At 42.4% G+C, this 27,269-nt stretch overlaps 1 protein-coding gene across 24 annotated transcripts in view; it reads left to right on the top strand.

The window, feature by feature from the left end:
• Positions 1–27,269, top strand: part of LOC110519948 (E3 ubiquitin-protein ligase MYCBP2) — a 344,395-nt gene that overhangs the window by 212,480 nt on the left and 104,646 nt on the right. For 15 of the 24 annotated variants that reach the window (XM_036974019.1, XM_036974053.1, XM_036974051.1 and 12 more), the window contains 16 exons: positions 428–606; positions 764–906; positions 7,321–7,421; positions 12,454–12,672; positions 16,316–16,538; positions 16,929–17,047; positions 18,190–18,277; positions 18,791–18,840; positions 19,038–19,210; positions 19,399–19,543; positions 21,319–21,528; positions 23,116–23,171; positions 23,337–23,467; positions 23,775–23,872; positions 24,649–24,765; positions 25,778–25,918. In XM_036974019.1, the coding sequence (XP_036829914.1) occupies positions 428–606; positions 764–906; positions 7,321–7,421; positions 12,454–12,672; positions 16,316–16,538; positions 16,929–17,047; positions 18,190–18,277; positions 18,791–18,840; positions 19,038–19,210; positions 19,399–19,543; positions 21,319–21,528; positions 23,116–23,171; positions 23,337–23,467; positions 23,775–23,872; positions 24,649–24,765; positions 25,778–25,918 (2,193 nt within the window). The remainder of the gene's footprint in view (positions 1–427; positions 607–763; positions 907–7,320; positions 7,422–12,453; positions 12,673–16,315; positions 16,539–16,928; positions 17,048–18,189; positions 18,278–18,790; positions 18,841–19,037; positions 19,211–19,398; positions 19,544–21,318; positions 21,529–23,115; positions 23,172–23,336; positions 23,468–23,774; positions 23,873–24,648; positions 24,766–25,777; positions 25,919–27,269) is intronic. The other 9 variants (XM_036974062.1, XM_036974063.1, XM_036974061.1 and 6 more) reach the window with 4 other exon arrangements.

Below are 27,269 nucleotides of genomic sequence, written 5' to 3'. Positions count from 1 at the left end.
CTATATATTTTGTAAGTGGGGACTATTGGAATTTACATTGAGTAGGCTAAATATGGTAGGCTGCTAGCGTTGTGATGGCTGGTCTAATGAATTAATACGGCCTGAGAGTTGATTAGTCCGGTTCATGCAGCTATTTGTATGTTCATATTTTGTTTCTTTGCATTAGTGCGGCTTGAACATTTTATAATAATGGCCCATGGTAAATGTCATTACTATTCTCAGGAAACAGGAAAGCTCTTGGTTGGGAAGTCCCGGGATACCGGTCACTGGAATTAAACCCTAGCATGTATCTATCCATCCTTCTTTTGGGTTTTTTATACCACGACTCAATGTCACTCATGATATGAAAACCACATATGTTGCACAATTGTGTTTGTCCTCCCGTCTCTCTGTCCTCATCTGACTGACTTTTGTATACATTCTACAGGAGGGTGTGAAATACGCTGTCCGCCTGCGTAACTATGGTAGCCGAACAGCCAATGGGGACGGAGGGATGACCACGGTTCAGTGTTCTGACGGCATGGCCTTCACCTTCAGCACCTGTAGCCTGAGCAGCAACGGGACCAACCAGACCAGAGGACAGATACCACAGATACTGTACTACAGGTACACAGAGACACACACACTTTCATTACATGAGTGACATATCCAGGTTGCCACACTCCCATAAGATGTAATCTAAAGTTAAGTTGAGATTCATGTCCTTCCCAATGCTAACAACCATTGCTAGGGCTAACATGGACGTGTGTGTCTTTGCCCATAGGAGTGAGTATGACGGGGATCTGCAGTCCCAGCTGCTGAGCAAAGCCAATGAAGAGGACAAGAACTGCAGCAGGGCTCTCTCAGTGGTCAGTGCAGTGGTCAGAGCTGCCAAAGATCTCCTTCACAGGGCGTTCGCTGTGGATGGTAAGAACTGGGAGCTCTCTGAATGAGGCAAAACCGGTCAACGTTATTTTCATAATAAGTGACTTAAGACGGGACAATCAGGTTGTCCAACAATTGGAAAAAATATTATTGCAAATGTAGGTTAAACAACCAATGCGTCTTTTTTCAGAGGGACCATATTACAAATACGAATGTCCTTGAAACAGTCTTGATATTTTAGTCAAAAGAGAGATCAGGGTCCAGAGTAACGCAGAGGTCCTTCACAATTTTAATTGAGACGACTGTACAACCATCAAGATTAATTGTCAGATTCAACAAAATATCTTTTTGTTTCTTGGGACATAGAACAAGCATCTCTGTTTTGTCCGAGTTTAAAAGTAGAAAGTTTGCAGCCATCCACTTCTTTATGTCTGAAACACAGGCTTCCAGCGAGGGCAATTTTGGGGCTTCACCGTGTTTCATTGAAATGTACAGCTGTGTGTCATCCGCATAGCAGTGCTACATGCCCACACACCATTCATTTTTGCCTTAAGTAACCTTCTGTCTTATGTAGCCATACCAAACATAATATACACTAATTTGAGTGTCTCTGATTTTTGTTTACTATGTTACGTCTAGTCTATGAGACCCGGCTGCAGGAATATGGGCTTTCACAAATGAGGGAAAGAGAAATTTAACAGACATGATGGAACACATTACATTTTATTTAAATGTCTGGAGAAATGTGTAGGACAATGGGTATTATTTTGGAAATATTTTATTTACGTTGAAAATGCATTAATTCCTTTTCAATACCATATGTTTTAGAAAAAGAGTCACAACTCCCCTATATGGGGATGGCAGGTAGCCTAGTGGTTAAGAGCGTTTGGCCAGTAATCAAAAGGTTACTGGATTGAATCCCAGAGCTGACAAGGTACAAATCTGTTGTTCTACCCCTGAATAAGGCAGTTAAACCCTTGTTCCCCGGTAGGCCATCCTTGTCAATAAGAATTTGTTTTTAACTGACTTGCTAAATAAATGTTACAAAAAAAATAATCAGCTGTCCTGTAAACAGTAATGATAAGAAAGAGAAATAGGTGCAGAGGTACATTTGAGCTTTTATGATTGCATTATTTCCAAAAGAATTCTGAGCATTTGTCTGAATCAAAAACAGTACTTGAAAAAAAGTGCCATTAGTTTTGAAATCGACAAATACATTTCATGAAATCAATTCCAACACTTCTATAACAGGCACAAAATACTAAAAATCAATTGTTGAATTGCTATAAATCCATACTTAGACACTTGTTTCACAGTCCTCAGTATTAGACAGGAAGGGACAGTTCCAAATTTACTAGAGGGGGGTCGAACTCGAGGGGTCATAAAAAAAACCTTCTCCTTCATAAAATTAACAAAATAATAATGATCACCACAAATAATAACTTAGCAACCCTGTGTTTATAAACATGGTTATCAACTTGACCACTTCAGCATGGTTTTGTGGCACAGTTGATGCTACGCAGGGCTACAGGCCAGAAGGTTGAGGGTTCACCGACCGCCATGGACAAGATCACTTTCCCTGCCTGGCTCATTGCACTATGATGAGAGCCAGCTGCAGACAATGATCAGCTAGAGGGAAATGCGATTTTCATTGCTACAGTGGGGAGAACAAGTATTTGATACACTGCCGATTTTGCAGGTTCTCCTACTTACAAAGCATGTAGAGGTCTGCAATTTTTATCATAGGTACACTTCAATTGTGAGAGACGGAATCTAAAATCCAGAAAATCACATGATTTTTAAGTAATTAATTTGCATTTTATTTCATGACATAAGTATTTGATACATCAGAAAAGCAGAACTTAATATTTGGTGCAGAAACCTTTGTTTGCAATTACAGAGATCATACGTTTCCTGTAGTTCTTGACCAGGTTTGCACACACTGCAGCAGGGATTTTGGCCCACTCCTCCATACAGACCTTCTCCAGATCCTTCAGGTTTCGGGGCTGTCGCTGGGCAATACGGACTTTCAGCGCCCTCCAAAGATTTTCTATTGGGTTCAGGTCTGGAGACTGGCTAGGCCACTCCAGGACCTTGAGATGCTTCTTACGGAACCACTCCTTAGTTGCCCTGCCTGTGTGTTTCGGGTCGTTGTCATACTGGAAGACCCAGCCACATCCCATCTTCAATGCTCTTACTGAGGGAAGGAGGTTGTTGGCCAAGATCTCGCGATACATGGCCCCATCCATCCTCCCCTCAATACGGTGCAGTCGTCCTGTCCCCTTTGCAGAAAAGCATCCCCAAAGAATGATGTTTCCACCTCCATGCTTCACGGTTGGGATGGTGTTCTTGGAGTTGTTCTCATCCTTCTTCTTCCTCCAAACACGGCGAGTGGAGTTTAGACCAAAAAGCTCTATTTTTGTCTCATCAGACCACATGACCTTCTCCTATTCCTCCTCTGGATCATCCAGATGGTCATTGGGAAACTTCAGACGGGCCTGGACATGCGCTGGCTTGAGCAGGGGGACCTTGCGTGCGATGCAGGATTTCAATCCATGACGGCGTAGAGTGTTACTAATGGTTTTCTTTGAGACTGTGGTCCCAGCTCTCTTCAGGTCATTGACCAGGTCCTGCCGTGTAGTTCTGGGCTGAGCCCTCACCTTCCTCATGATCATTGATGCCCTACGAGGTGAGAACTTGCATGGAGCCCCAGACTGAGGGTGATTGACCGTCATCTTGAACTTCTTCCATTTTCTAATAATTGCGCCAACAGTTGTTGCCTTCTCACCAAGCTGCTTGCCTATTGTCCTGTAGCCCATCCCAGTCTTGTGCAAGTTTTATCCCGATGGCCTTACACAGCTCTCTGGTCTTGGCCATTGTGGAGAGGTTGGAGTCTGTTTGATTGAGTGTGTGGACAGGTGTCTTTTATACAGGTAACGAGTTCAAACAGGTGCAGTTAATACAGATAATGAGTGGAGAACAGGAGGGATTCTTAAATGAGCAGGTCTGTGAGAGCCGGAATTCTTACTGGTTGGTAGGTGATCAAATACTTATGTCATGCAATAAAATGCAAATTAATTACTTAAAAATCATACAATGTGATTTTCTGGATTTTTGATTCCGTCTCTCACAGTTGAAGTGTACCTATGATACAAATTACAGACCTCTACATGCTTTGTAAGTAGGAAAACCTGCAGTGTGTCAAATACTTGTTCTCCCCACTGTATATGGATCAGACAACGTTGTTTTTATTGATCTGTTTGTCAGTGTCAGCAGAGTAGGCTACCATGTAATTTTGGTAGAATAAAAAAAAATAGGAAAACCTGCAAAATCGGCAGTGTATCAAATACTTGTTCTCCCCACTGTATATACTATACATTTTCTACCAACAGGTTTTTGTGTCAATGCACCACACACATACGGGGACTCGTCTGAAGTCGGTACAGCCGATCTGCCAACTTATGTCTGTAGCATCCAAACAATTTGGGCTAAACACTAATATGTCCCCTCTGTAGAAAGTTGAGACTCTCACAAACACGTACATGTCAGTTGCTCTAGGATCCCCAGAAATATTCATTCAAGCCAGTGTCTTCTTTGCAACAAAACTGTTGCTCTTAAGGATCTGCCCCTTTTTTCAAATTTCGCCTGAAATGACATACTCAAATCTAACTGCCTGTAGCTCAGGCCCTGAAGCAAGGATATGCATTTTCTTGGTACCATTTGAAAGGAAACCCTTTGACGTTTGTGGAAATGTGAAAGAAATGTAGGAGAATATAACACAATTGATCTGGTAAAAGATAATACAAAGAAAAAAACAACCGTTCTTTCTAAAAAAATTGTACCATCTTTGAAATGCAAGCAAAAGGCCATAATGTATTATTCCAGCCCAGATTCAATATACATTTTTGGCCACTAGATGACAGCAGTGTATGTGCAAAGTTTTAGACTGATCCAATGAACCATTGCATTTCTGTTAAAAGTTTTGTGTCAAGGCTGCCCAAATATGTTTTAATGTTGCTGGACCCCAGGAAGAACTAATGGGCATTCTAAATAAATACAAATACTCCTGGACTAAAAAGCATGCTGAATGTAAAATCTCCATGCCAAAACATTCTTGTCCAGGGATTTCCGTAAAGCTGCAATATGTCACTTTTTGGGCAACCCTACCAAATCCACATAGAAATATGAGTTGTTGATCTGTCTGAAGTGGTAGATCTGCACCATGTGTGCTATTTCTATGCTTCCTGTTCCAAAGTTTTGTTTTCAAACAGCCAAAAATGCTATGTTTTTGATTATTGAAAATATATTTTACAGTTGTTTAAATTGTACAATGATTCTCTAAATGATGCTGTACATTGCTTGTTTTGTCACATAATCTGATATTAGGAAAACTATTTTAATTTTAGCAACCAGAAAATGGAAGAGATATTTTTGCACATTGCACATTTAATCTGGGTCCAGAAAGGGCTCAGCATTTGCTCTTATTTGTTTAAAAAGCAGTTCTCCTAAAACTCCCGGTGTACCTCACTTCATTTATATCCTGTAGATTTAGTGATGATCCAACACACTCCCAAAGTATACTACATGATGTTCCGCATTTCTCCTTCGAGTTGGGCAAACCTGCTTTAAGTTAGTGTTCTTCATTCCTGTAATGACATTCCAAGATGTATAAGAGCTGGATGTCCTGGTTTCATTAGGTCACTTTAAGACTGTAATATAGGACATTTATTGTGGACTGCACTTGTAAAATGTAATAGTTTCTGCTCTGTATATCATTTTATCTGTTTGAACTGTTTGTGTTGTTGATTGTTGTAACACAGGGCACGATTTAAAAAGAGAGCCTGGTCTCAACTGGGATTCCCTGTATAAATAATGGTTAAAACCTTTTAAAAAGAAAACCAGCCCTATACAGTTCCTTCGGAAAGTATTCAGAGCCCTTGACTTTTTCCACATTTTGTTACATTACAGCCTTATTCTAAAATGGATTCAAATAAAACAATTTCCGCAGCAATCTAAACACAATACAACACTTTATGTAATTGTATGAAAAATAAACAAAAGAAACACCTTATTTATATATGTATTCAGACCCTTTGCTATGACACTTGAAATTGAGCTCAGGTGCATCCCGTTTCCATTGATCATCCTTGAAATGTTTCTACAACTTGATTCGAGTCCACCTGTGTAAAATTCAATTGATTGGACATGATTTGGAAAGGCACACACCTGTCTATATAAGGTCTCACAGTTGACAGTACATGTCGGAGCAAAACCCAAGCTATGAGGTTGAATGAATTGCCCGTAGAGCTCCGAGACAACAGGATTGTGCTGAGGCAAAGGTCTGGGGAAGGGTACCAAAACATGTCTGCAGCTTTGATGGTCCCCAAGAACACAGTGGCCTAAATACATTTTAAATGTAAGAAGTTTGGAACCACCAAGACTCTTCCTAGAGCTGGCTGCCTGGTCAAACTGAGCAATCGGGAGAAGGGCCTTGGTCAGGGAGGTGACCAAGAACCCGATGGTCACTCTGATAGAGCTAAAGTTCCTCTGTGGAGATGGGAGAACCTTCCAGAAGGGCAACCATCTTTGCAGCACTCCATCAATCAGGCCTTTATTGTAGAGTGGCCAGACAAAAGCCACTCCTCAGTAAAAGGAACATGACAGCCCGCTTGGTTTGCAAAAATTCACCTAAAGACACTGACCATGAGAAACAAGATTCTCTGGTCAAGTGTCACGTCTGGAGGAAACCTGGTACCATCCCTACGGTGAAGCATGATGGTGGTAACATCATGCTGTGAGGATGTTTTTCAGCGGCAGGGACTGCGAGACTAATCAGGACCGAGGCAAAGATGAACGGAACGATCCTTGATGAAAACATGTTCCAGAGCACTCAGGACCTCTGACTGGGGCAATGGTTCACTTTCCAACAGGACAACGACCCTAAGCACACAGCCAAGACAACACAGGAGTGGTTTCGGGATAAGTCTCTGAATGTCCTTGAGTGGCCCAGCCAGAGCCCGGACTTGAACCTGATTGAACATCTCTAGAGAGACCTGAAAAAAGCTGTACAGCAACAACGCTCCCCATCCAACCTGACAGAGCTTGAGTGTATCTGCAGAGAAAAAAGGGAGAAACTCCTCAAATACAGTTTTGCCAAGCTTGTAGCGTCATACCCAAGAAGACTCTAGGCTCTAATCACTGCCAAAGGTGCTTCAACAAAGTACTGAGTAAAGTGTCGGAATACTTATGTAAATGTTATTTCACTTTTACATTTTTTATTAATCAGCCAACATTTCTAAAAAGCAGTTTGTGCAAGATTGATTAGGGAAATAAACTATTTCATCAATTTTAGAGTAAGGCTGCAATCTAACAAACTGTGGAGAAAGTCAAGGTTTCTGAATACTTTCCAAAGGCACTGTATGTCCGTATAATTTAAACCTGTGCTCTTGTCTGCAGCGGAGGACATCCCTGAGCTTCTGAGCTCTTCCAGTCTGTTCTCTATGCTGCTCCCCCTCATCCTGGCCTACATCGGCCCTGTGGCTACCTCAGTACCCAAGGTGAGATGTGGTAAATGTTGCCTGTGATGTAGGTTCTATTTTTTTTTACTGCTGTATCTAGTCAAAGGTCCCTAAGGTGAGTAAGGTTTTTTTTCAAGAACTACATTGATCCAGCCTTGCACTCTATTTGAAGCTACATGTATTTTTTTTGCTACTTTTATCAATTTTTTCCACAATTGGTAGTTAGTCTTGTCCCATCGCTGCAACTCCCTTACGGACTCGGGAGAGGCAAAGCTCAAGAGCCATGTGTCCTCCAAAACACGACCCTGCGACGCCACACTGTTTCTTGACACACTGCTTGCTTCACCCGGAAGCCAGCTACACCAATGTGTCGGAGGAAACGCTGCACAACTGGCTACCGAAGTCAGCTTGCAGGCGCCCAGTCTCCCACAAGGATTCGTTATAGTGTGAGTGGACAAGGACATCCCGGCCGGCCAAACCCTCCACTAACCAATTGTGCGCCGCCTCATAGGTCTCCCGGTCACGGCCAGCTGTGACACAGCCTGGTATCGAACCCGGGTCTGTAGTGACGCCTTAAGCACTGCAATGCAGTGCCTTAGACCGCTGCTCCACTCGGGAGGCCCTTTGAAGCTACATTTGTGTTGTTTTTAAATAGTCAAAACAACTTTGCAATAACACTGTCAATAATCACACCAAGAATGGGGATGCTTTCTTGGAGTGACATGACTCCGATCCACATCTCCCTATTGAGCTCTGGACACAGTTCTTTAAGGAACATCTCCAGGAGGATGCAAAGTAGATTCTTGTTGGCACTTGTCTCCTGAAGTGCGTTGAAGACCTTGATGCTTCCATATCTGGCATTCTGCTGTCCCACCCAGTTATGTAGTGTGCCTGCAATGTTGTTGAGTAGCTTATTTTAGGCTCTCTCCTTGGTCTCCTGATGTTCAGCATCTGTCCTAACATTGTTGTGGATGGCTCGTTTTTGTTGGGCCAGAAGGTGTCCCTGAAACTGTTGATGTAGTGCACAAGCATATTCTCACTGAGTACCCAGTTGATAGTGTCTCTTATCTGCTTGTTACTGATTTTTCCAAATGCGACTTGAACTAGTCCAATGAGTGTTTTCCGAACCCACTTGAAGTTGCCTCTAAGATCTCCCCTATGAGCAGGAAGCAGAGTTCTGCTAGGCCGTCCCTCTTCCTGTCCATCTCATCCTCATAGTCACGGTTATCCTTGGTCTCTTCTCTGTGAGAGAATAAGTCTCAAGGGACACTCTCCAGAATAGTGGCCAGGAAGGAGGAGGAAATTGTTAGGAAGTCCATGACCTTCAAGTGCTCTGGACAGGGGCTGTGGAAGGAATAGAGCTCCTCACTCTGACACATCCGCATGTCAGTCAGCATTTTCTCCTTGTTTTTAGACTGCTCAAGAAACGTTTGTTCAACGGAATGGCCGTTTATTGATGGAAGGCAGCTGGACCTTTTTTCAAGAAGGGGAAAGGTCATCTCCCTGTGCAGTACCTAAAAATGCACAGGAATGCTATGTTACACTGACTGTTCTGGAAGTAGTCGCTTTGCAGGAGGCTCACATTTGACGAAGTAGCATGGTATCTGCTTCTCCTCAGCCCCAGTGATGAGGGCCCTCCAGTGCCCCAGTTTCTCACAACATCAGACAGTCAGGGAAATGTGCACCTGCAAGTCGCTGTGCTCGTTCTCCATTGCCCAAATCTCTTTCAGCGTATGCATGTCCTGTTTATTGGGCTTGGGGTTGTTTTGGATGGAGCCCAGGGCCTGGCATTTACATTCCAATTTGTTGTAGAACTTGTGCAGCTTGATGGCACCGTAGCTGGCTTGCTCGTTGATCCCTTTGCTGCCCTCATCCAGTGCCCTTTCCCCAACTTCTGGAAGGACAGGTAGTATTCCTTTATGGTCTCGTAGGTGTAGGCCTTCGTGGTGCTCCAGCTGAGACAGCACCATGCGATTGATGGAGTCAGGGTCACTGAGTACCTCCACCGGGGGGCTTCAACACTTTGGTGGCGATGACCTCCACCAACACCACTTGCAGGCTATTGGAGCGGGCTTTGCGTGTGGGTAGCAGGCACAACGAACCGCTACTCCTCATTGGGGGTGCGCAGGCATTGCCTTTTGAATGTTAACCTGTTTTAAGGTCTTACTCACATTGGCTACGGAGAGCGTGATCACAGTCATCCAGAACAACTGATGCTCTCATGCTTGTTTCAGTGTTATTTGCCTCGAAGCGAGCATAGATGTAATTTAGCTCCTTTGGTAGGCTTGTGTCACTGGGCAGCTCTCGGGTGTGCTTCCCTTTGTAGTCTGTAATAGTTTGCAAGCCCTGCCACATCCGACAAGTGTCGGAGCCAGTTTAGTACGATTCGATCTTAGTCCTGTGTTGATGCTCTGCCTGTTTGATGGTTCGTCGGCGGGCATAGCGGGATTTCTAATGAGCTTCCGGGTTATAGTCCCACTCCTTGAAAGAACAAGCTGTACCCTTTAGCTCAGTGCGAATGTTGCCTATAATCCATGGCTTCTGGTTGAGGTATGTACGTACAGTCACTGTGGGAATGACGTCCTCAATGCACTCCTTGATGAAACTAGTGACTGATGTGGTGTACTCATCAATGCCATCGGAAGAATCCCGGAACATATTCCAGTCTGTGCTAGCAAAAAAGTCCTGTAGTTTAGCATCTGCTTCCTCTGACCAGTTTTTTATAGACTGAGTCACTGTTGCTTCCTGCTTTAATTTTTGCTTGTAAGCAGGAATCAGGAGGATATAGTTATGGTCCGATTTGCCAAATGGAGGGTGAGGGAGAGCTTTGTACGCATCTGTGTGTGGAGTAAAAGTGGTCAAATTATTATAATTTTTTTGGCCCGCCTGTTAGCTTGCTCGATTCTTGCCATTTTCCTTCGACCTTTCATCAACGAGGGGTTTTCCCCCACAGTACTGCCTCTGACTGGATTTGTTTTCTCTTTTTTTCGCACCATTCTCGGTAAACCCTAGAGACTGTCGTGCGTGAAAAGCCCAGGAGGCCGGCCGTTTCTGTGATACTGGAACTGGCGCACCTGGCACCAACGATCCTATCTCGCTTAAATTCACTTAGGTCACTCGCTTTGCCCATTTTGAAGTTCAATCGAACATTACCTGAATGCTTCTAACTTTCAACATCACAGTGATGTTGTATTCAGTAGCCTAACTGATTAGGCCTAGAGTGCCAAATCATACGCCCAAACTTGTGCCGTGCTACCTGCGTACACACACACACCAGACTTCTCAGCATCCGCACACACTCACACAGCACCCCCAACACACACCGCACACACTTCTCACTAAGTTGGAACTGTAACACAGAAGGCTACTAGTCTAATAACATAGAAGTAAGCTAAGGTAGGCCTACACCTGAGTTGGGTTACATTGTAATGTTGTGTTTCGTGTTGATGAGTTACTCTAGTGATGGGAAGAAAAATTACAGTTTCCTGCAAATAATTAGCCTAGGCTGAGACCTAGTGAGCTGCCTGCTAGCCACCTGCACAGCAAGATAGATGGGACACATTTTCAATTCACTGGTATTTAGCTGTGTTTTAATCTATTGTAGGGCTTAAGCCACTGAATTCTGGTAGTTTACATCAGAATAAAACCAAATTTTCCACTGGCACAATACAGCCACTGCAAAGCATCGCTGCCTCTCGCTCTCGCCCAGAGCGTTACCTCAGCGAATGGCTTCAAGCCAACAAACACTCCCTCACACTAGCTAGCATCTCGTCATGAAAACACCAAATGTAGCTACGAAGCAGCACTTCGTAAGCTGCTATGTTTTTGTCTCTGAAAACGTCAATGACAGAAGTGAAGGAAAAAGCTTTTTACCTTATATTTTATTCAAAGGACATCTGTTGACCGTAAAACACCCTTTCCCATACTTGCTGGCAATAAAATGTCACGTCGATCTTACTCTGATGGAGTGAGGAACACACCGATTTCACGGGTTTCATAAAAAAGTCTGTCCCGCAGAATTTAATGTTCTAAGCACAGCACTTACTTTACATTTGGGCTTATATCACGTAAATATCATAACGTATAGTATTGTGATTTTTAGACATGGTTAAAAAACTTCCACATTCATGTTTCCAAATGATTTATTATGTATTGTGACGACCACATAGTTGACATTTAGTGAAAATGTGTTTGATCACTGCTGTTTTTTGTAGAATTCTCGCATAAAGTCTGTATTTTGTTACATCACCTAACACCCTACCTCTGTGTTTAGATGTAAATGTGATTTACGATCATACACGCTATACACAGAGGGTCAACTTCCTGCTTTCAGACATCAACAACATCTAAGTCTACCTCTTAACTTTTTGACGCTACCAATCCCTGTAGCGGGATAATTTCCATCTGCAACCGCAACCACAGTCAAATAATATTACTAGAAAATATTCATATTCATAAAATCACAAGTGCAATATTTTGAAACACAGCTTAGCCTTTTGTTAATCACCCTGTCGTCTCAGATTTTGAAATTATGCTTTACAGCGAAAGCAATCCAAGCGTTTGTGTAAGTTTATCGATAGCCTAGCATAGCATTATGTACACTTAGCACGGTTTACTCAATTGCGCACCAACTCATTCTGAGAGCCCCCACCTCTCCACTTACGCAATGTGATCCTTCGCGCTCATTTTTCAAAATAAAGGCCTGAAACTATGTCTAAAGACTGTTGACACCTTAGGGAAGCCACAGAAAAAGGAATCTGGTTGATATCCCTTTAAATGGAGGATAGACGTTTCAAAATAAGAGGCTCTTCCTGATTGGATTATCCTCAGGCTTTCACCTGCAAATCAGTTCTGTTATACCCACAGACAATATTTTTACAGTTTTGGAAACTTTAGAGTGTTTTCTATCCTAATCCGTCATTCATATGCATATTCTAGCATCTGGTCATGAGAAATAGGCTGTTTACTTTGGGAACGTTATTTTTCCAAACATAAAAATAGTGCCCCCTAGCTTCAAGAGGTTAGTGAAACAGAACTACTGTGATTTTTTTTATTTTTTATTCCACATCAGGCCGCAGTGGAAGTCTTTGGTCTGGTCCAGGAGTTACTTCCTGCTGCCTCCGCTCTGAACCAGAAATATGCCCCACCGGCTTTCAACCCCAACCAATCAACAGACAGCACTACGGGCAACCAGCCGGAGCAGGGCCTATCAGCTTGCACCACCTCCAGTCACTATGCTGTGATAGAGAGTGACCACCCTTACAAGCAGGCCGGAGTCGCACAGTATAAGGTAACGTACACACCCATACACACACACACGGAACAGTAGGACTATTCACAACATAGGAATTCTTAGTCAAGGGTAAAAAAAAAGTACATGTAAAATGATATATATATATATATATATATATATATATACACATACACATACACACACACACACACACACACACACAGTGGGGCAAAAAAGTATTTAGTCAGCCACCAATTGTGCAAGTTCTCCCACTTAAAAAGATGAGGCCGGTAATTTTTATCACCTCATACACCTCAACTATGAAAGACAAAATGAGAAGAAAAAAAATCCAGAAAATCACATTGTATGATTTTTTATGAATTTATTTGCAAATTATGGTGGAAAATAAGTATTTGGTCACCTACAAACAAGCAAGATTTCTGGCTCTCACAGACCTGTAACAACTCCTTTAAGAGGCTCCTCTGTCCTCCACTCCACTCGTTACCTGTATTAATGGCACCTGTTTGAACTTGTTATCAGTATAAAGGACACCTGTCCACAACCTCAAACAGTCACACTCCAAACTCCACTATGGCCAAGACCAAAGAGCTGTCAAAGGACACCAGAAACAAAATTGTTTCGAGAAAGTGACAGAGATGCTGGTTAACGTGCTCAACATCTGCTCTGACGACGAGCTCATGTCTGAAGGAGACGACACCTGCGAGGGTAAAAAAAAAAACGCCCTGTTAAGAACTATTTTTTAATTTTTTTATATATATATATATATATATATATATATATATATATATATATATATATATATATATATATATATATATATATATATATATATATATATATATATTGACTTTCAATGTGCACCAGGCTGGGAAGACTGAATCTGCAATAGGTAAGCAGCTTGGTTTGAAGAAATCAACTGTGGGAGCAATTATTAGGAAATGGAAGACAAACAAGACCACTGGTAATCTCCCTCGATCTGGGGCTCCACGCAAGATCTCACCCCGTGGGGTCAAAATGATCACAAGAACGGTGAGCAAAAATCCCAGAACCACACGGGGGGACCTAGTGAATGACCTGCAGAGAGCTGGGACCAAAGTAACAAACCTACCATCAGTAGCACACTACGCCGCCAGGGACTCAAATCCTGCAGTGCCAGACGTGTCCCCCTGCTTAAGCCAGTACATGTCCAGGTCTGTCTGAAGTTTGCTAGAGAGCATTTAGATGATCCAGAAGAAGATTGGGAGAATGTCATATGGTCAGATGTAACCAAAATATAACTTTTTGGTAAAAACTCAACTCGTCGTGTTTGGAGGACAAAGAATGCTGAGTTGCATCCAAAGAACACCATACCTACTGTGAAGCATGGGGGTGGAAACATCATGCTTTGGGGCTGTTTTTCTGCAAAGGGACCAGGACGACTGATCCGTGTAAAGGAAAGAATGAATGGGGCCATGTATCGTGAGATTTTGAGTGAAAACCTCCTTCCATCAGCAAGGGCATTGACGATGAAACGTGGCTGGGTCTTTCAGCATGACAATGATCCCAAACACACCGCCCGGGCAACGAAGGAGTGACTTCGTAAGAAGCATTTCAAGGTCCTGGAGTGGCCTAGCCAGTCTCCAGATCTCAACCCCATAGAAAATCTTTGGAGGGAGTTGAAAGTCCGTGTTGCCCAGCAACAGCCCCAAAACATCACTGCTCTAGAGGAGTTCTGCATGGAGGAATGGGCCAAAATACCAGCAATAGTGTGTGAAAACCTTGTGAAGACTTACAGAAAACGTTTGACCTCTGTCGTTGCCAACAAAGGGTATAAAACAAAGTATTGAGATAAACTTTTTGTTATTGACCAAATACTTATTTTCCACCATAATTTGCAAATTCATTAAAAATCCTACAATGTGATTTTTCTCATTTTGTCTGTCATAGTTGAAGTGTACCTCTGCTGAAAATTACAGGCCTCTCTCATCATTTTAAGTTGGAGAACTTGCACAATTGGTGGCTGACTAAATACTTTTTTGCCCCACTGTGTATATATACACACACACACACACACACACACACACACACACACACACACACACAGACACTGTACCAGTTTTTCTTTATTTTTACTATTTTCTACATTGTAGAATAATAGTGGACATTAAAACTATGAAATAAACCATAAAAGTGTTTTACAGATTCTTCAAAGTAGCCACCCTTTGCTTTGATGACAGCTTTGCACACTATTTGCATTCTCAACCAGCTTCACCTGGAATGCTTTTCTAACAGTCTTGAAGGAGTTTCCACATATGCTGAGCACTTGCTGGTTGCTTTTCCTTCACTCTGCGATCCAACTCATCCCAAACCATCTCAATTGGGTTGAGATTGGGTGATTGTGGAGGCCAGGTTATCTGATGCAGCACTCCATCACTCTACTTCTTGGTCAAATAGCCCGGAGGTGTGTTGGGTCATTGTCCTGTTGAAAAACAAATGATAGTCCCACTAAGTGCAAACTAGATGGGATGGCATATCGCTGCAGAATGCTGTGGTAGCCATGCTGGTTGTGTGCCTTGAATTCTAAATAAATCACTGACAGTGTCACAAGCAATGCACCATCACACCACCTCCTCTCTGCTTCACGGAGGGAACCATACATGCGGAGATCATCTGTTCACCTACTCTGCGACTCACAAAGACACGGCAGTTAGAACTAAAAATCTCCAATTTGGACTCATCAGACAAAAGGACAGATTTCCGCCAGTGTGATGTCCATTGCTTGTGTGTCTTGGCCCACGCAAGTCCCTCCTTTTTGTTGGTGTCCTTTAGTAGTGGTTTCTTTGCAGCAATTCTACCATGAAGGCCTGATTCACACAATCTCCTCTGAACAGTTGATGTTGAGATGTATCTGTTACTTGAACTCTGAAGCATTTATTTGGGCTGCAGTTTCTGAGGCTGGTAACTCTAATGAACTTATCCTCTACAGCAGAATTGACTCTAGGTCTTCCATTCCTGTGGTTGTCCTCATGAGATCCAGTTTCATCATAGCATTTGATGGTTATTGTGACTGCACTTGAAGAAACTTTCAAAGTTCTTGAAATTTTCCGTATTGACTGACTGTCTTAAAGTAATAATGGACTGTCATTTCTCTTTCCTTATTTGAGCTGTTCTTGCCATAAAATGGACTTGGTCTTTTACCAAATAGGGCTATCTTCTGTATACCAACCCTACCTTGTCACAACACTGATTTCTCAAAAGCATGAAGAAGGAAAGAAATTCCCCAAATTAACTTTTTAACAAGGCACACCTGTTAATTGAACTGACTACCTCATGAAGTTGGTTGAGAGAATGCCAAGTGTGTGCAAAGCTCTCAAGGCAAAGGGTGGCTACTTTGAAGCAGTATACTTGTACCCAACACTTGTTTGGTTGCTACATGATCCCATATGTCTTATTTCATAGTTGTGATGTCTTCACTATTATTCAACAATGTAGAAAATATAAAAAATAAGTAGGTGTGTCCAAACTTTTGACTGGTACTGTATATTGGCGCTGATAGAGTCACATTGGACTTCCTACTAGGGCACACTGCCTCAGTGCTAAAAGTGTAACTCTGGTTCATATGCACATGTATATATGAGCGTGGATGATTTCCTTTAATTGTTTCTTGGCTTTGACCATCCTCTCCCCCACCACACCTCAGGTGTCGTTCCCGGACTGCGTGCGGTGGACCACCATCGAGTTTGACCCCCAGTGTGGCACGGCCCAGCCCGAGGATGTCCTCCGCCTGCTCATCCCGAGCCGCTCAATCCACCTGTCCAGCCACGGCACCAAGCCCCTGGCCCATGACACCATCAACACCTGGGTGGAGCTCAAGAAGATCTCCGGCTCCAATGGCTGGCCCACCACCGTTCTAGTGCTGCCAGGTAAGATAAGAGGTCCAACTATTCACCCCCAGTCAGATGACACTCTTTGACAAAGCTTTTATTTTTAGGCTCTGATCCATGCGTAATTATTGTTCTGTGGCTAATGCTGAGTGGGCAAAACTGGTTGTAATGACTTAGTTTCAAACAGATTTGCCATTTGGTTGATAGTTTTTTGTTTCAGTAGGAAGGCATTTCATTTGACTAGCTAACTAAAATGACACGCAAGGAAACAAATCATCTGAACCAATCGAAGGTTAGCTTATAGATCGATTCGGGGAAGCTCAATCTCTTCAATGGACAGCTCCGCTAATCTACATTAAAGTAGTCCCCCTGTCCTCCCTGCTGTCAATATCACCGTATCACCTGTGTGTTCTTCCTCTGGGATTCCAGGAAACGAGGCCCTGTTCTCCTTGGAAACGGCCTCTGACTACGTAAAAGACGAGAAGGCCTGTTTCTACGGCTTCAAATGTGTTGCCGTGGGATACGAATTCAACCCTGGACCAGATGAGGTAAAGAGGAACTTGTTTTTGCATGTACCCCAAAACAAGATTTTCCTATTCTTGTACTGTCTATAGTCAAAAGTTTTTTGACAACAAATGATAGATTTAGATATGCTGTTAGAAAATCTTGAATTGACGATTATTGCTCATAATTCGCCACGACCGTCAAGCTTGGCCTCTGTCCCAGGCCTTGATTTCCACTACTCATTGTGTCCTGATCCCTCCACCCCTCTCGAGCTGTTCGCTTATCAAGCTTGTATGCATCTCGAACAGGGCAAAAGACATATGCTTGCCTGAGCAGCAGAGAAAGTTCCTTAATAAGTACATTAAATTCACATTAAATGATTCAGCCCTCTAGCCTACAATAAGGAAAAATATCTCGTCATATTTTTTTAAACAAGTTCCCTTTCCAAAACAGAGCTTGCTTTGAAGCTTGAATTGGGGTAGGGAAAGACATTGCAAGTGCCACACATTGTTATTGGTATAGATGCAGATGAACTACAGCAATTTACATGCGTGTTTATCTGGTAACAAACATACTATTTGTTGTGCTTCAGCATTTAAACGCAGCTGGAAACAGCTGCTCCTCCACTGCAACTTCGACACTGGTGAAATGCATGTCTGAGTGTGCCGAGTGGAAAGTGAGAGAGGAGAGAGGGAGGAAGAGATGGTAGCCATTCACATACTCTTCTCGCTAGATCACTTAAAATGTATCCCTTGCTTGCTACCAAGTTACATTCACTGTAGACACTTGTGAAAAATGTAATCCACAGTTGGTTCACTGGCTCCAACCACACGTGAAATGTTGTCAGTTATGGCTTTATCTGAGAGTTTTAAGTCGTTTGATGGAATGCATGCATGTATAAACTGAAATTGGAGAATATATTCATTCCCCTTTAAGTCAAATGTGAAAAAAAATGATAGGTTTCCCTGTAAAATTCTAACTTGAACTTACTTTACTGTATTCACTGAGGCGTGTGTGTGCGTAATTTCATCAACAAAAATAGTGACAAAATTATTTGAAAAAAACTATAACTAAACAAAGATTATTTTTAGACGAGACAAAATTAGCAAAAATCTGACTAAGTGGACTAGACAAGAGATTTTGGAGAGATTGAGAGCTTTTCCGTAATGAGCATTGTGTGTTTCAGGGTATTATCCAGCTGGAGAAGGAGTTGGCATACTTGGGCAGTGTGTGTGCTGCTGCTCTTATGAAGAAGGATCTGGCTCTGCCTATAGGTGAGGGAGATGCAAGAACATTACAACATGGTAGAACTGATAGGGAACACAGGAGAAAAGATATTGAACTTCAACTCATATTCTTTCAAAACAAGTACCAGGTGCTTAGTTCTCATTATTGAACTTTACTATTGTTTTTCATTTTCAGCTAAAGTGCAAATAAATGGTCTCTATATTGGCGCCCTTGCACTTACAATGGAGTGCAATGGAGCAGAATGTTATTTTTTCTCTTTTCAAAACTGGTTAATAATTTAGTCCAGGACATTTAGTCCAGGACATAAAGTGAAAAATCTCAATTTCAGTGCATCTTTTTTTAAAATTGGTTCTGTGCAGTTGTAAATCAAACAAATACACATGTTGATCATCAAATGTTTTTTACATTTCATATTATTTTAGGAGAAGTAGTGAATCGTGCAAGGGTGCCAATATATTTGACTGCAACTGTATGTGCATGTAAGATTATAATTTGCACTAAATGGCATATACTGTTTTATACTCTGTACTTTTTTCCAGGGAACGAACTTGAAGAGGACCTTGAGATTCTTGAAGAGGCCTCTCTTCAGGTATTCTGATGTCATTTAACTTTTTTTTATGAAAATCACATTGTGACATAACAAAAGCTGTCAAGGGTGTAACCATGACTTATGAAAAATCACAATGGACACATTTCTTCCATCAAGCCTTCGTCAGCATGTAACCATGACATACCTCTGTCTCCACCCCCTCTCCTTCCCACCTTAACTCCCCTCTCTCCCCACAGGTGTGTAAGGCCCACTCAGGTATCCTGGGCAAGGGGCTCGTCCTGTCCCACTCCCCCACCATCCTAGAGGCTCTGGAGGGCAACCTGCCCCTGCACCTGCAGACCAACGAGCACTCCTTCCTGGAGGACTTCATTACCTGTGTGCAGAACTCCAGCGGAGGACGCCTGGCCAGGTGAGAGAAAGGAAGAGAGCATGTAGACACAAAAAGCGTAGGCCCGGACACACATTCCCACATACACACGCACACTAAGCATGGACGTACGTACACACACAAACACATACTACTGTGAAACAAATATCAGCTCATGGCCAGGTTGTCAATAAATAGATTAATGCATAAATGCCCCCCCCCCCCTCCAGGTGGCTGCAGCCAGACTCGTACGCGGACCCCCAGAAGACATCTCTGATTCTGAACAAGGATGACATCCGCTGCAGCTGGCCCACCACAGTGGCCGTCCAGACCAAAGACCAGTACGGAGACATAGTGCACGTGCCAAACATGAAGGTCAGGTTTTATTTTTCTGTTTTTTTTTTCTCTCTCGATTCTTACCTCATGTAAAATAAAGCCTACATCATCACATTATTTTGTAGTGACAGTGATCATCCACTTATTTTTTTAGTACACTACCTATTCAGACTGTTAGCTAACATGTTGTTCAGACTTGGTTGAGAAAGCTAGCTACCAAGTCACTGAAATTTGCATTAAACCCTTACATTGGCGTATATAGATAGTGCCAAATTGATATGTTTTTAACAAAATAACTGTAAAAAGCATATGGATGACCATGGTAGCAACTGAAAGAGAACACTTTGGAGTTTATCAGACCAAAGGTGAGAACAAAACAGTTCACCTGAAACAGAACTGAATCCAAACATTACATTATTTTATGTACAGTACATTTTGCACTTACTGTACTTTTCACCGCATTTGTCAGTAACAAAATCTGAAAATTCTCTGGATACATTCAGTAACATAATACGAATATTCATTGAAATGTTGGAATTGGCGCAAGACAAGATATAACAATTCCAAGGCTTTGAGCGTGAGGTCTAACTGGTGTCTCCAAGTGGCCACACAACTCTCCAACTGCACAGTTCTTAAGTCATTTCAATGCACTTACTTTGCCATTTTAGTAATTTAGCAGATGCTCTTATCCAGAGCGACTTACAGGAGCAATTAGAAGCTCAAGGACACATCAACAGATTTTTCACTTAGTCTGCCAGAGGATTCAAACCAGCGACCATTCGGTTACTGGCCCAATGCTTTTAACCGCTAGGCTACCTGCTGCCCTCCAAAAGCGCAATCCAAAAACAATACATAAATCACATTCTTTGTCAGGTGGGCATCATTTGCAAGCTAATTATATTACCAACATGACTAAATATGATCTTAGTGTAAGGCTTTCAAAAGGCACTTCAGACAGATTGTAATTTTGGTGGGCATAGACTGGAGTCATGAATGCATTCAAATGTGTGTTCCGCGTTCAAATTTTCTTCACAATACAACAAACATAGGCTCAAGCTGTTCAGGACAACACAGGGTATAACGCATCCTTGTAACTGGAGCAAACATAGTGATCATAAACATTTTAAAATATAGAAATGTATAGTTCTTGTGTGGCATCAAAGCGGTATTTATTATAATTCTCAATGTCTCATCTGTCAGAACACATCAACTCCTCTCGATTTACAGCATTTCCCTCACTCAGCATTTCACTCACTCAGATGACAAATGTGCAAAAGTAGCCCCATTAAAAAAAAATATATATATATATATTATTTTTTTCCTTTTAACTCTGCATTATTGGAATAGGACTTACCCGTGTCTACACCAGTTGTTTACGAAGCATGTGATGTAACATTGGATATGATTTGTGGCATATTTTCGTGTGCGGTGCTCCAGTTTATAATGGCTGTCAGTCAAAACATATACAGAGCTGTGAAGTGCAGAAACCTGAGCTCTGACGACATGTATTGCAGGTTAATGTACACAGCCACTGCATTCCAATTTAGGCACTTATCAATGACATACGGGATGACAGGCCATGAGTGGAAAGGTTAACTTGGGACATTTTCAACTCTGGGCACAAGCTCTCTAGTTGCCAACCTTTAAGTTGCTGAGTGTCCCCTTGTGTCCATCGAAAATGACTGGGCGCTAATAGTCTCAGCAAATTTGATCCCACTGTAATGTTAGCACATTTTAATGATGAACATAATGAGGATATTTTTGCTAACGTTAGCGAACTGTACGCCCATGTCTCTCCCTCTCCTCTCTCCCAGGTGGAGGTGAAGGCGGTGCCCGTCTCCCAGAAGAAGTCCATGCAGCAGGAGTGCATGAGGAAGCTGCAGCGTCTCCCAGGCAGCACCAACCCCTCATTCTCGGGCACCGCTGACCTTACGTTCGGGGGCCTGCCCATGCCGAAGCTGGAGGCCACCTATGAGCCCATGATCGTCAAGGAAGCGCGCTACATTGCCATCACAATGATGAAGGTTAGGGAACCACAGAGATAAAAACACTGCAGTGCTTGAGGCATCACTACAGACCTGGGTTCGACTCTGGGCTGTGTCTCAGCCGGCCACGACTGGGAGACCCATGAGGCGACACACAATTGGCCCAACGCCTTCTGGGTTAGAGGAGGGTCTGGCCGGCCGGGATGTTCTTGTCCCATCGCTCTCTAGCAACTCCTGTGGCGGGCCGCTGACACGGTCACCATTTGTACAGTGTTTCCTTAAGAATGTATTATTTACAATTACGGCCTACCGGGGAACAGCCTTGTTTAACTTCTTGTTAATCTAACCACGGTGTCAGATTTCTAAAATGCTTTTCGGCGAAAGCATACCTAGCCCAGAACATAGCCCAGTTGACAAATTATTTCAAACCGTAACCAGCCAAGCAGAAGCGTTACAAAACTCAGAAATAGAGATAAAATGAATCCCTTACCTTTGATGATCTTCTTATGGTGGCACTCAGAAGACATTCATTTACTCAATAAATGTTCCTTTTGTTCGATAGTCTCTTTATATCCAAAAACCTCAGTTTTGTTTGCTTGTTTTCTTCAGTAATCCACAGGCTCAAACACAGTCACAGCAGGCAGACAAAAAAATCCAAATTTTATCCGTAAAGTTCATAGAAACATGTCAAACAATGTTCATATTCAATCCTCAGGTTGTTTTTAGCCTAAATGATCTATAATATTTCAACCGGACAATAACGTCGTCAATATAAAAGGTAAACAAGAAATGCACTCTCTCGGGATTGCGCATGAAAAAGCTCTGTGACACGTCAGCGTCCACTCATTCAGACTGGTCTTACTCCCTCATTTATAAGAATACAACCCTGAAACAATTTCTAAAGACTGTTGACATCTAGTGGAAGGCATAGGATCTGCAAATTGTCCTAAGTCAATGGATACTGTAATACAAAAGTACAAAACCACAAAAAAAATGTTTTCGCTTGCCAAATCAGTTCTGTTATACTCAGACACTATTTTAACAGTTTTGGAAACTTTAGATTGTTTTCTATCCAAAACTACCAGTTATACGCATATCATATCTTCTGGGCCCGAGTAGCAGAGGCCGTTTAATTTGGGCATGCTTTTCATCCAACATTCCGAATGCTGCCCCCTACCCTAGAGAGGTTAAAAATGTTTTATCTCTGTGCATTAGAATGAAACAAATGTATCCGCTTGTAAGTAAAGAATACTGGTTTATTTCTTCCTGGGATGTGTTTCATGCCAAGAAGATTCCCTCTGCTCTTGTACTTTTCCCTTCACATGTCAGATAGATCTGAATGGAAAAGCAACATGGCAGAACCTAGAAGAATGTGTTTGTTTCATATGATTGTGTTTTAATTTCCATTTTTTATGTATTGTGTATATAGATATTTATAGTATAATTGTTGTTAACTGATCTCAGCATGATTCCCTGGCTAAATAAAAGTTAAATAAAAAACGTAAAACTAAAGGGGAAGCTGTTGCTCAACTGGCCCATGTTTCCTTGTAAAATAATACAGAGAAATTATGTATTTTTTGTTAGTGTAACATTTTTTGACACAATGTTTATTTTCTCCTTGTCCAGGCCTATGAGAATTACTCATTTGAGGAACTTCGCTTTGCTTCACCCACTCCAAAGAGGTAAGAGATGAGATAAAGGTCAATCAAGTGCAGCAAAAGTAATTGAATGAGAACGAACACCATTTGAACCCAGGTTTTATGACAAAAGTTGATGAGAAGTGAGGGGGAAGTGGGTCTGTCCATTTGGAGTGAAGCGCTTTCATCCCTGTTTCTCTCCACCGCCAGGCCCAGTGAGAACATGTTGATCCGGGCTAACACAGACGGGACGTACAGTGCCAACTGGACCCCCGGGGCTGTGGGCCTCTACACAATCCACGTCACCATTGACGGCATTGAGATCGGTAACGTAGAACAGGGTTGGGTTCACTTATATTTCTATTTAGTAATTTCATTGTAGTAAGTTAACAGAGATTCCTATTCCCATTTTCCCGTATTCAAATTGGACTAGAGCTCAAGTCAGTTGATGTAATATTTTTGTTTCTGTTCATTTAAAGTTTCACAGCACAAGCCCTCCAAAAACTGTATGTTGGTATTGTGGTTAGTCTATTATTAGAGAAACTAACTGTATTAGTTAGGAAATGTATTAAACATATATTAGTTGTTAATTTAAATTCAAGTTATCTGCCTGCGGAGTGTGGACTGTGCACATGTTTAACCCACTAGATGCTGGTCTGGAGGTGGAGGTGAAAGACCCTCCTAAAGGCATGATCCCACCTGGCACACAGATGGTCAAACCCAAGGCCGAGCCCCAACCTAGCAAGGTGAGACCGACACACCTGACCCCACACACACCTGAGAACACACACTCATCTGAGAACGGACACGTCGCTAAACCAAAGAACATGAAAACACACCGTCACAGCCAGTAGTGTGTTCATTCACTGTTTGTTTCTGGTCCTCTGTTGTTTCCTCCAGCTGTTGTAAGTGTCTGGATGTAATGCATAGGAATATTTATTTTGCGTCTTGTTCACTCTCATTCCAACGGGCGCTTATCTGTTTATACATTTATCATGAAGAACATTGCAACATGCAGTGAATATTTCCACTGTCACGAACCAAGTTATGTATCATTGTTTTTGTGGCTGACAATAATTTAACTGAAAATGGGGAAACAAGCAACAAACTGCAAATTTTCACTCAACTCTTTGTATCTCCCTTCTGATCTTGTGTACAGTGGATCATATCCAACGCCAATAAGAGAACTGGGTGGATGGTCGGGTTTCTTATTGTTTTAATTTATTACCTTTTTATTATTTAGCCATCTGTATTTTAAGTCAACCTTGGGTTTGCACTGGATATGTCCAACCAGCACTGTTCAGAACGGAGCACTTCTACACTTTCTCCCACTGTGTGTGTGTGTACACTTTACATGCGTGTGTGTGTGATCCGTGACCAAGAGTGCCTGCATTGCCTTTGTGATTATGTCTGTCTCTCTACAGTGTGTGTGTCCTCCTCCACTCTGTTGCCTCTTTTTCGCTTTCCCCTGCTGAGGCTCCTACGGCTTACTGTCTTCCTGTCTCCTCTGCTTCTCTCTCAGGTCCGCAAATTTGTGTCCAAGGACAGCGCAGGCCTCCGTGTGCGTAGTCACCCTTCCCTGCAGAGCGAACAGATAGGCATAGTGCAAGTCAATGGCACCATCACTTTCATTGATGAGGTAAACTGTTCTAGACTAGGCGATTTGATCGAGTTGTAGCATTAGATTCTCTTTATTTTCTTATCTTTTGTTTGTCTGTTTTTTTCTTAATTCCTCTTAATTTTACTGCATACTAACTTGACATCCAAGTGTGTGACCTTAAAGGTTTGCAACATTACAGAAACATTCACAAAAGTTCCTCCAACCTTCTGGAAAACCTGTGAACTTTGGAAAAGTTTCTGGGATTTTGCAACCTTAACCTCAGACTTTCGTGCAAGTCATGCATTATGGTCAGTGGGGGATTTCGGTGGAAATCTGAGATATATGTGCAGAATACGAGTCAGGATTCAGTCCTCGCAATCTACAGAGTAAATGTGTATGACGGTTTTGAGTACAGTAAACTGCAGTGGGTCTACCTCTTTCTAGTTATTGCTGCTTCTCTTCTGAGCTCACTTATTTGTTACTTTTGCCTTTGTGTTGCTTCATACACATGCAAGACACTCCGAGGCTGCAGCGAGAAAAACATCAACCTTATTTCAGAGCATGTTGCGTACAATTTTGTGTAGGAAAGAAGCACCAGTCATAATTGTGTCCTCCATTTTAGCCTAGGAAGGCCTTTCAGAGTTTTCGTCAAACCTCTTCACAAACCTTGGCAAAAAGCAGAGACCGTCCAAACCAATACTAGAGAGAGTCACAGCATTCTGCTAAGTGATGTTACTCTCAATTCAGTGTGTTTTCACAAAGCATGCTACCAAGCATCAGCCATTTATTTTAGGACCGGTTTTAAATCTGGGTTTTACATTGTTCTGCACCACCCAGTATAGGTGACTCTGCCTTTCTTCTTGTTGAATCTGCATTTCTGGAGCCATTCAGTTGACTACCCTATTATTCGGCCTCCCTCTCTCTCCCGCTGCAGCCTCGCGTAAGGTGCTCTTATTGCCCCGGGGACTCCGCCAGCCCTCTTTCCGTTTCCATAGTGACATGAGGGGGGCATGGCTGTGCTCTCTGCCCTCTGTTGCTTGTTTTCCCATAGATCCACAATGATGATGGTGTTTGGCTCAGGCTGAATGATGAGACAGTAAAGAAGTATGTGCCCAACATGAATGGGTACACTGAAGCCTGGTGCCTCTCTTTTAACCAGCATGTGGGCAGGAGCCTGCTGGTCCCAGCCAACGTAAGTAAAATGACGATCAGTCAGTCAGTCTGTAGGATAGAAGGGTAGTCTACCCCCCTATGCTGCTCATTTGGGGAAAACATCACAAATCAGTGCTTCCACCATTCATGTGTAACTCAATTGGAACCCCCCCCCCCAACTCAATGGGATTGATTTGATGTGTGATGATGGTTGTATTGAAGTTTGAAGATTCCCCTTTATCTACTACCTACCTACCTACCTACACACTGTGTATAGTGATATTGGATGGTGTCCGTTCCCCAAATGTCTACAAGCATGAAGTATTGAGAACCTCCTTTAACAGTTTGAAAGAACTTAAGTGTGTTGTTGCATGATGTGTCCAACTGGATGTCACTGCTGTGTCATGAGCCTTCACTAAGGGCAACGTGCATGTCTCAGGGGATTAAAAATATTTACTTTAGCGTGACTAGAATCATGCGTTCAGTTGGACTCTCGTAAAACCCTCACATGATCAGTTAATACATCCCCAATGCATGAATGGACCAGAAAGAGAGAGGTAGTCGATGAGCAATTTCAGTGTGTTTAGTTTAGGAGGGTCTTAGCTGCACTGTCTGCTATTCTCTTCACCTCTTTCTCATTGCTTCTTCTCGCCCACGCTTCATAAGCACAGGCACCTCAGAGCAACACGAAAAAAGCTCTTCTCTCTCAAAAGAGATTTCACATACATTTGTTCCATGGCACAAACAACCTTTAAAATATAAAGGCCAGTTTGTTAGACTCAGATGAAGCCTGGTCCTGGCCTAAAAAAAAACATTTTTCATTTGTGCATGCTTTTTAGGCCAGGATTAGACTTAATCTGGGTCTGGGAATTTGGCCCTGTCTAATCAGGGACTTCATAGGTGGATAGGTTAAGAAAAGTTAATATTCATTCATTTAAAGTCATTGCCTACGTATTCACAGCTATTCGTAAAATGGATGGTTTTCAGTCATGAGGCAATCATTGGTCCCCAACACAGTTTCATATAAAAATTGTGCTTCTACCACTCCACAATTCCACCTATGCATTTGGTTGCTCTATGAGGCTTCTAAGGTTCAGAGGCTTCTATGTAAAGGGTGTTGTCAAACAGCATGACACGCTACATCCTATGTGTTGAAAGGGATTTTGAGATTTTCTGGGGGCGATTGTTAACTCAAAATGGGTTTAAAAATTCCAACCCCTTCCCACACAAAATAAAACATTTCTGTGTTCCGAATCCTTCACAACATCTTGCCATTTCTTCACAATTGCTTGAGTACAAGGCCTTTCTGGTACCCTGTCAAAATTGGTGAAAACCTACTCTTCTCAAGTTCAATTACAAAATAACTTATACACGGCCAAAATTGCAGAAAA

The sequence above is a fragment of the Oncorhynchus mykiss genome, chromosome 3 (genome assembly GCF_013265735.2).
Source record: "Oncorhynchus mykiss isolate Arlee chromosome 3, USDA_OmykA_1.1, whole genome shotgun sequence".
Lineage (NCBI taxonomy): Eukaryota > Metazoa > Chordata > Actinopteri > Salmoniformes > Salmonidae > Oncorhynchus > Oncorhynchus mykiss.
The sequence above is the reverse complement of the archived record's forward strand: the minus strand, read 5'-3'. Positions and strand labels throughout refer to the sequence as shown.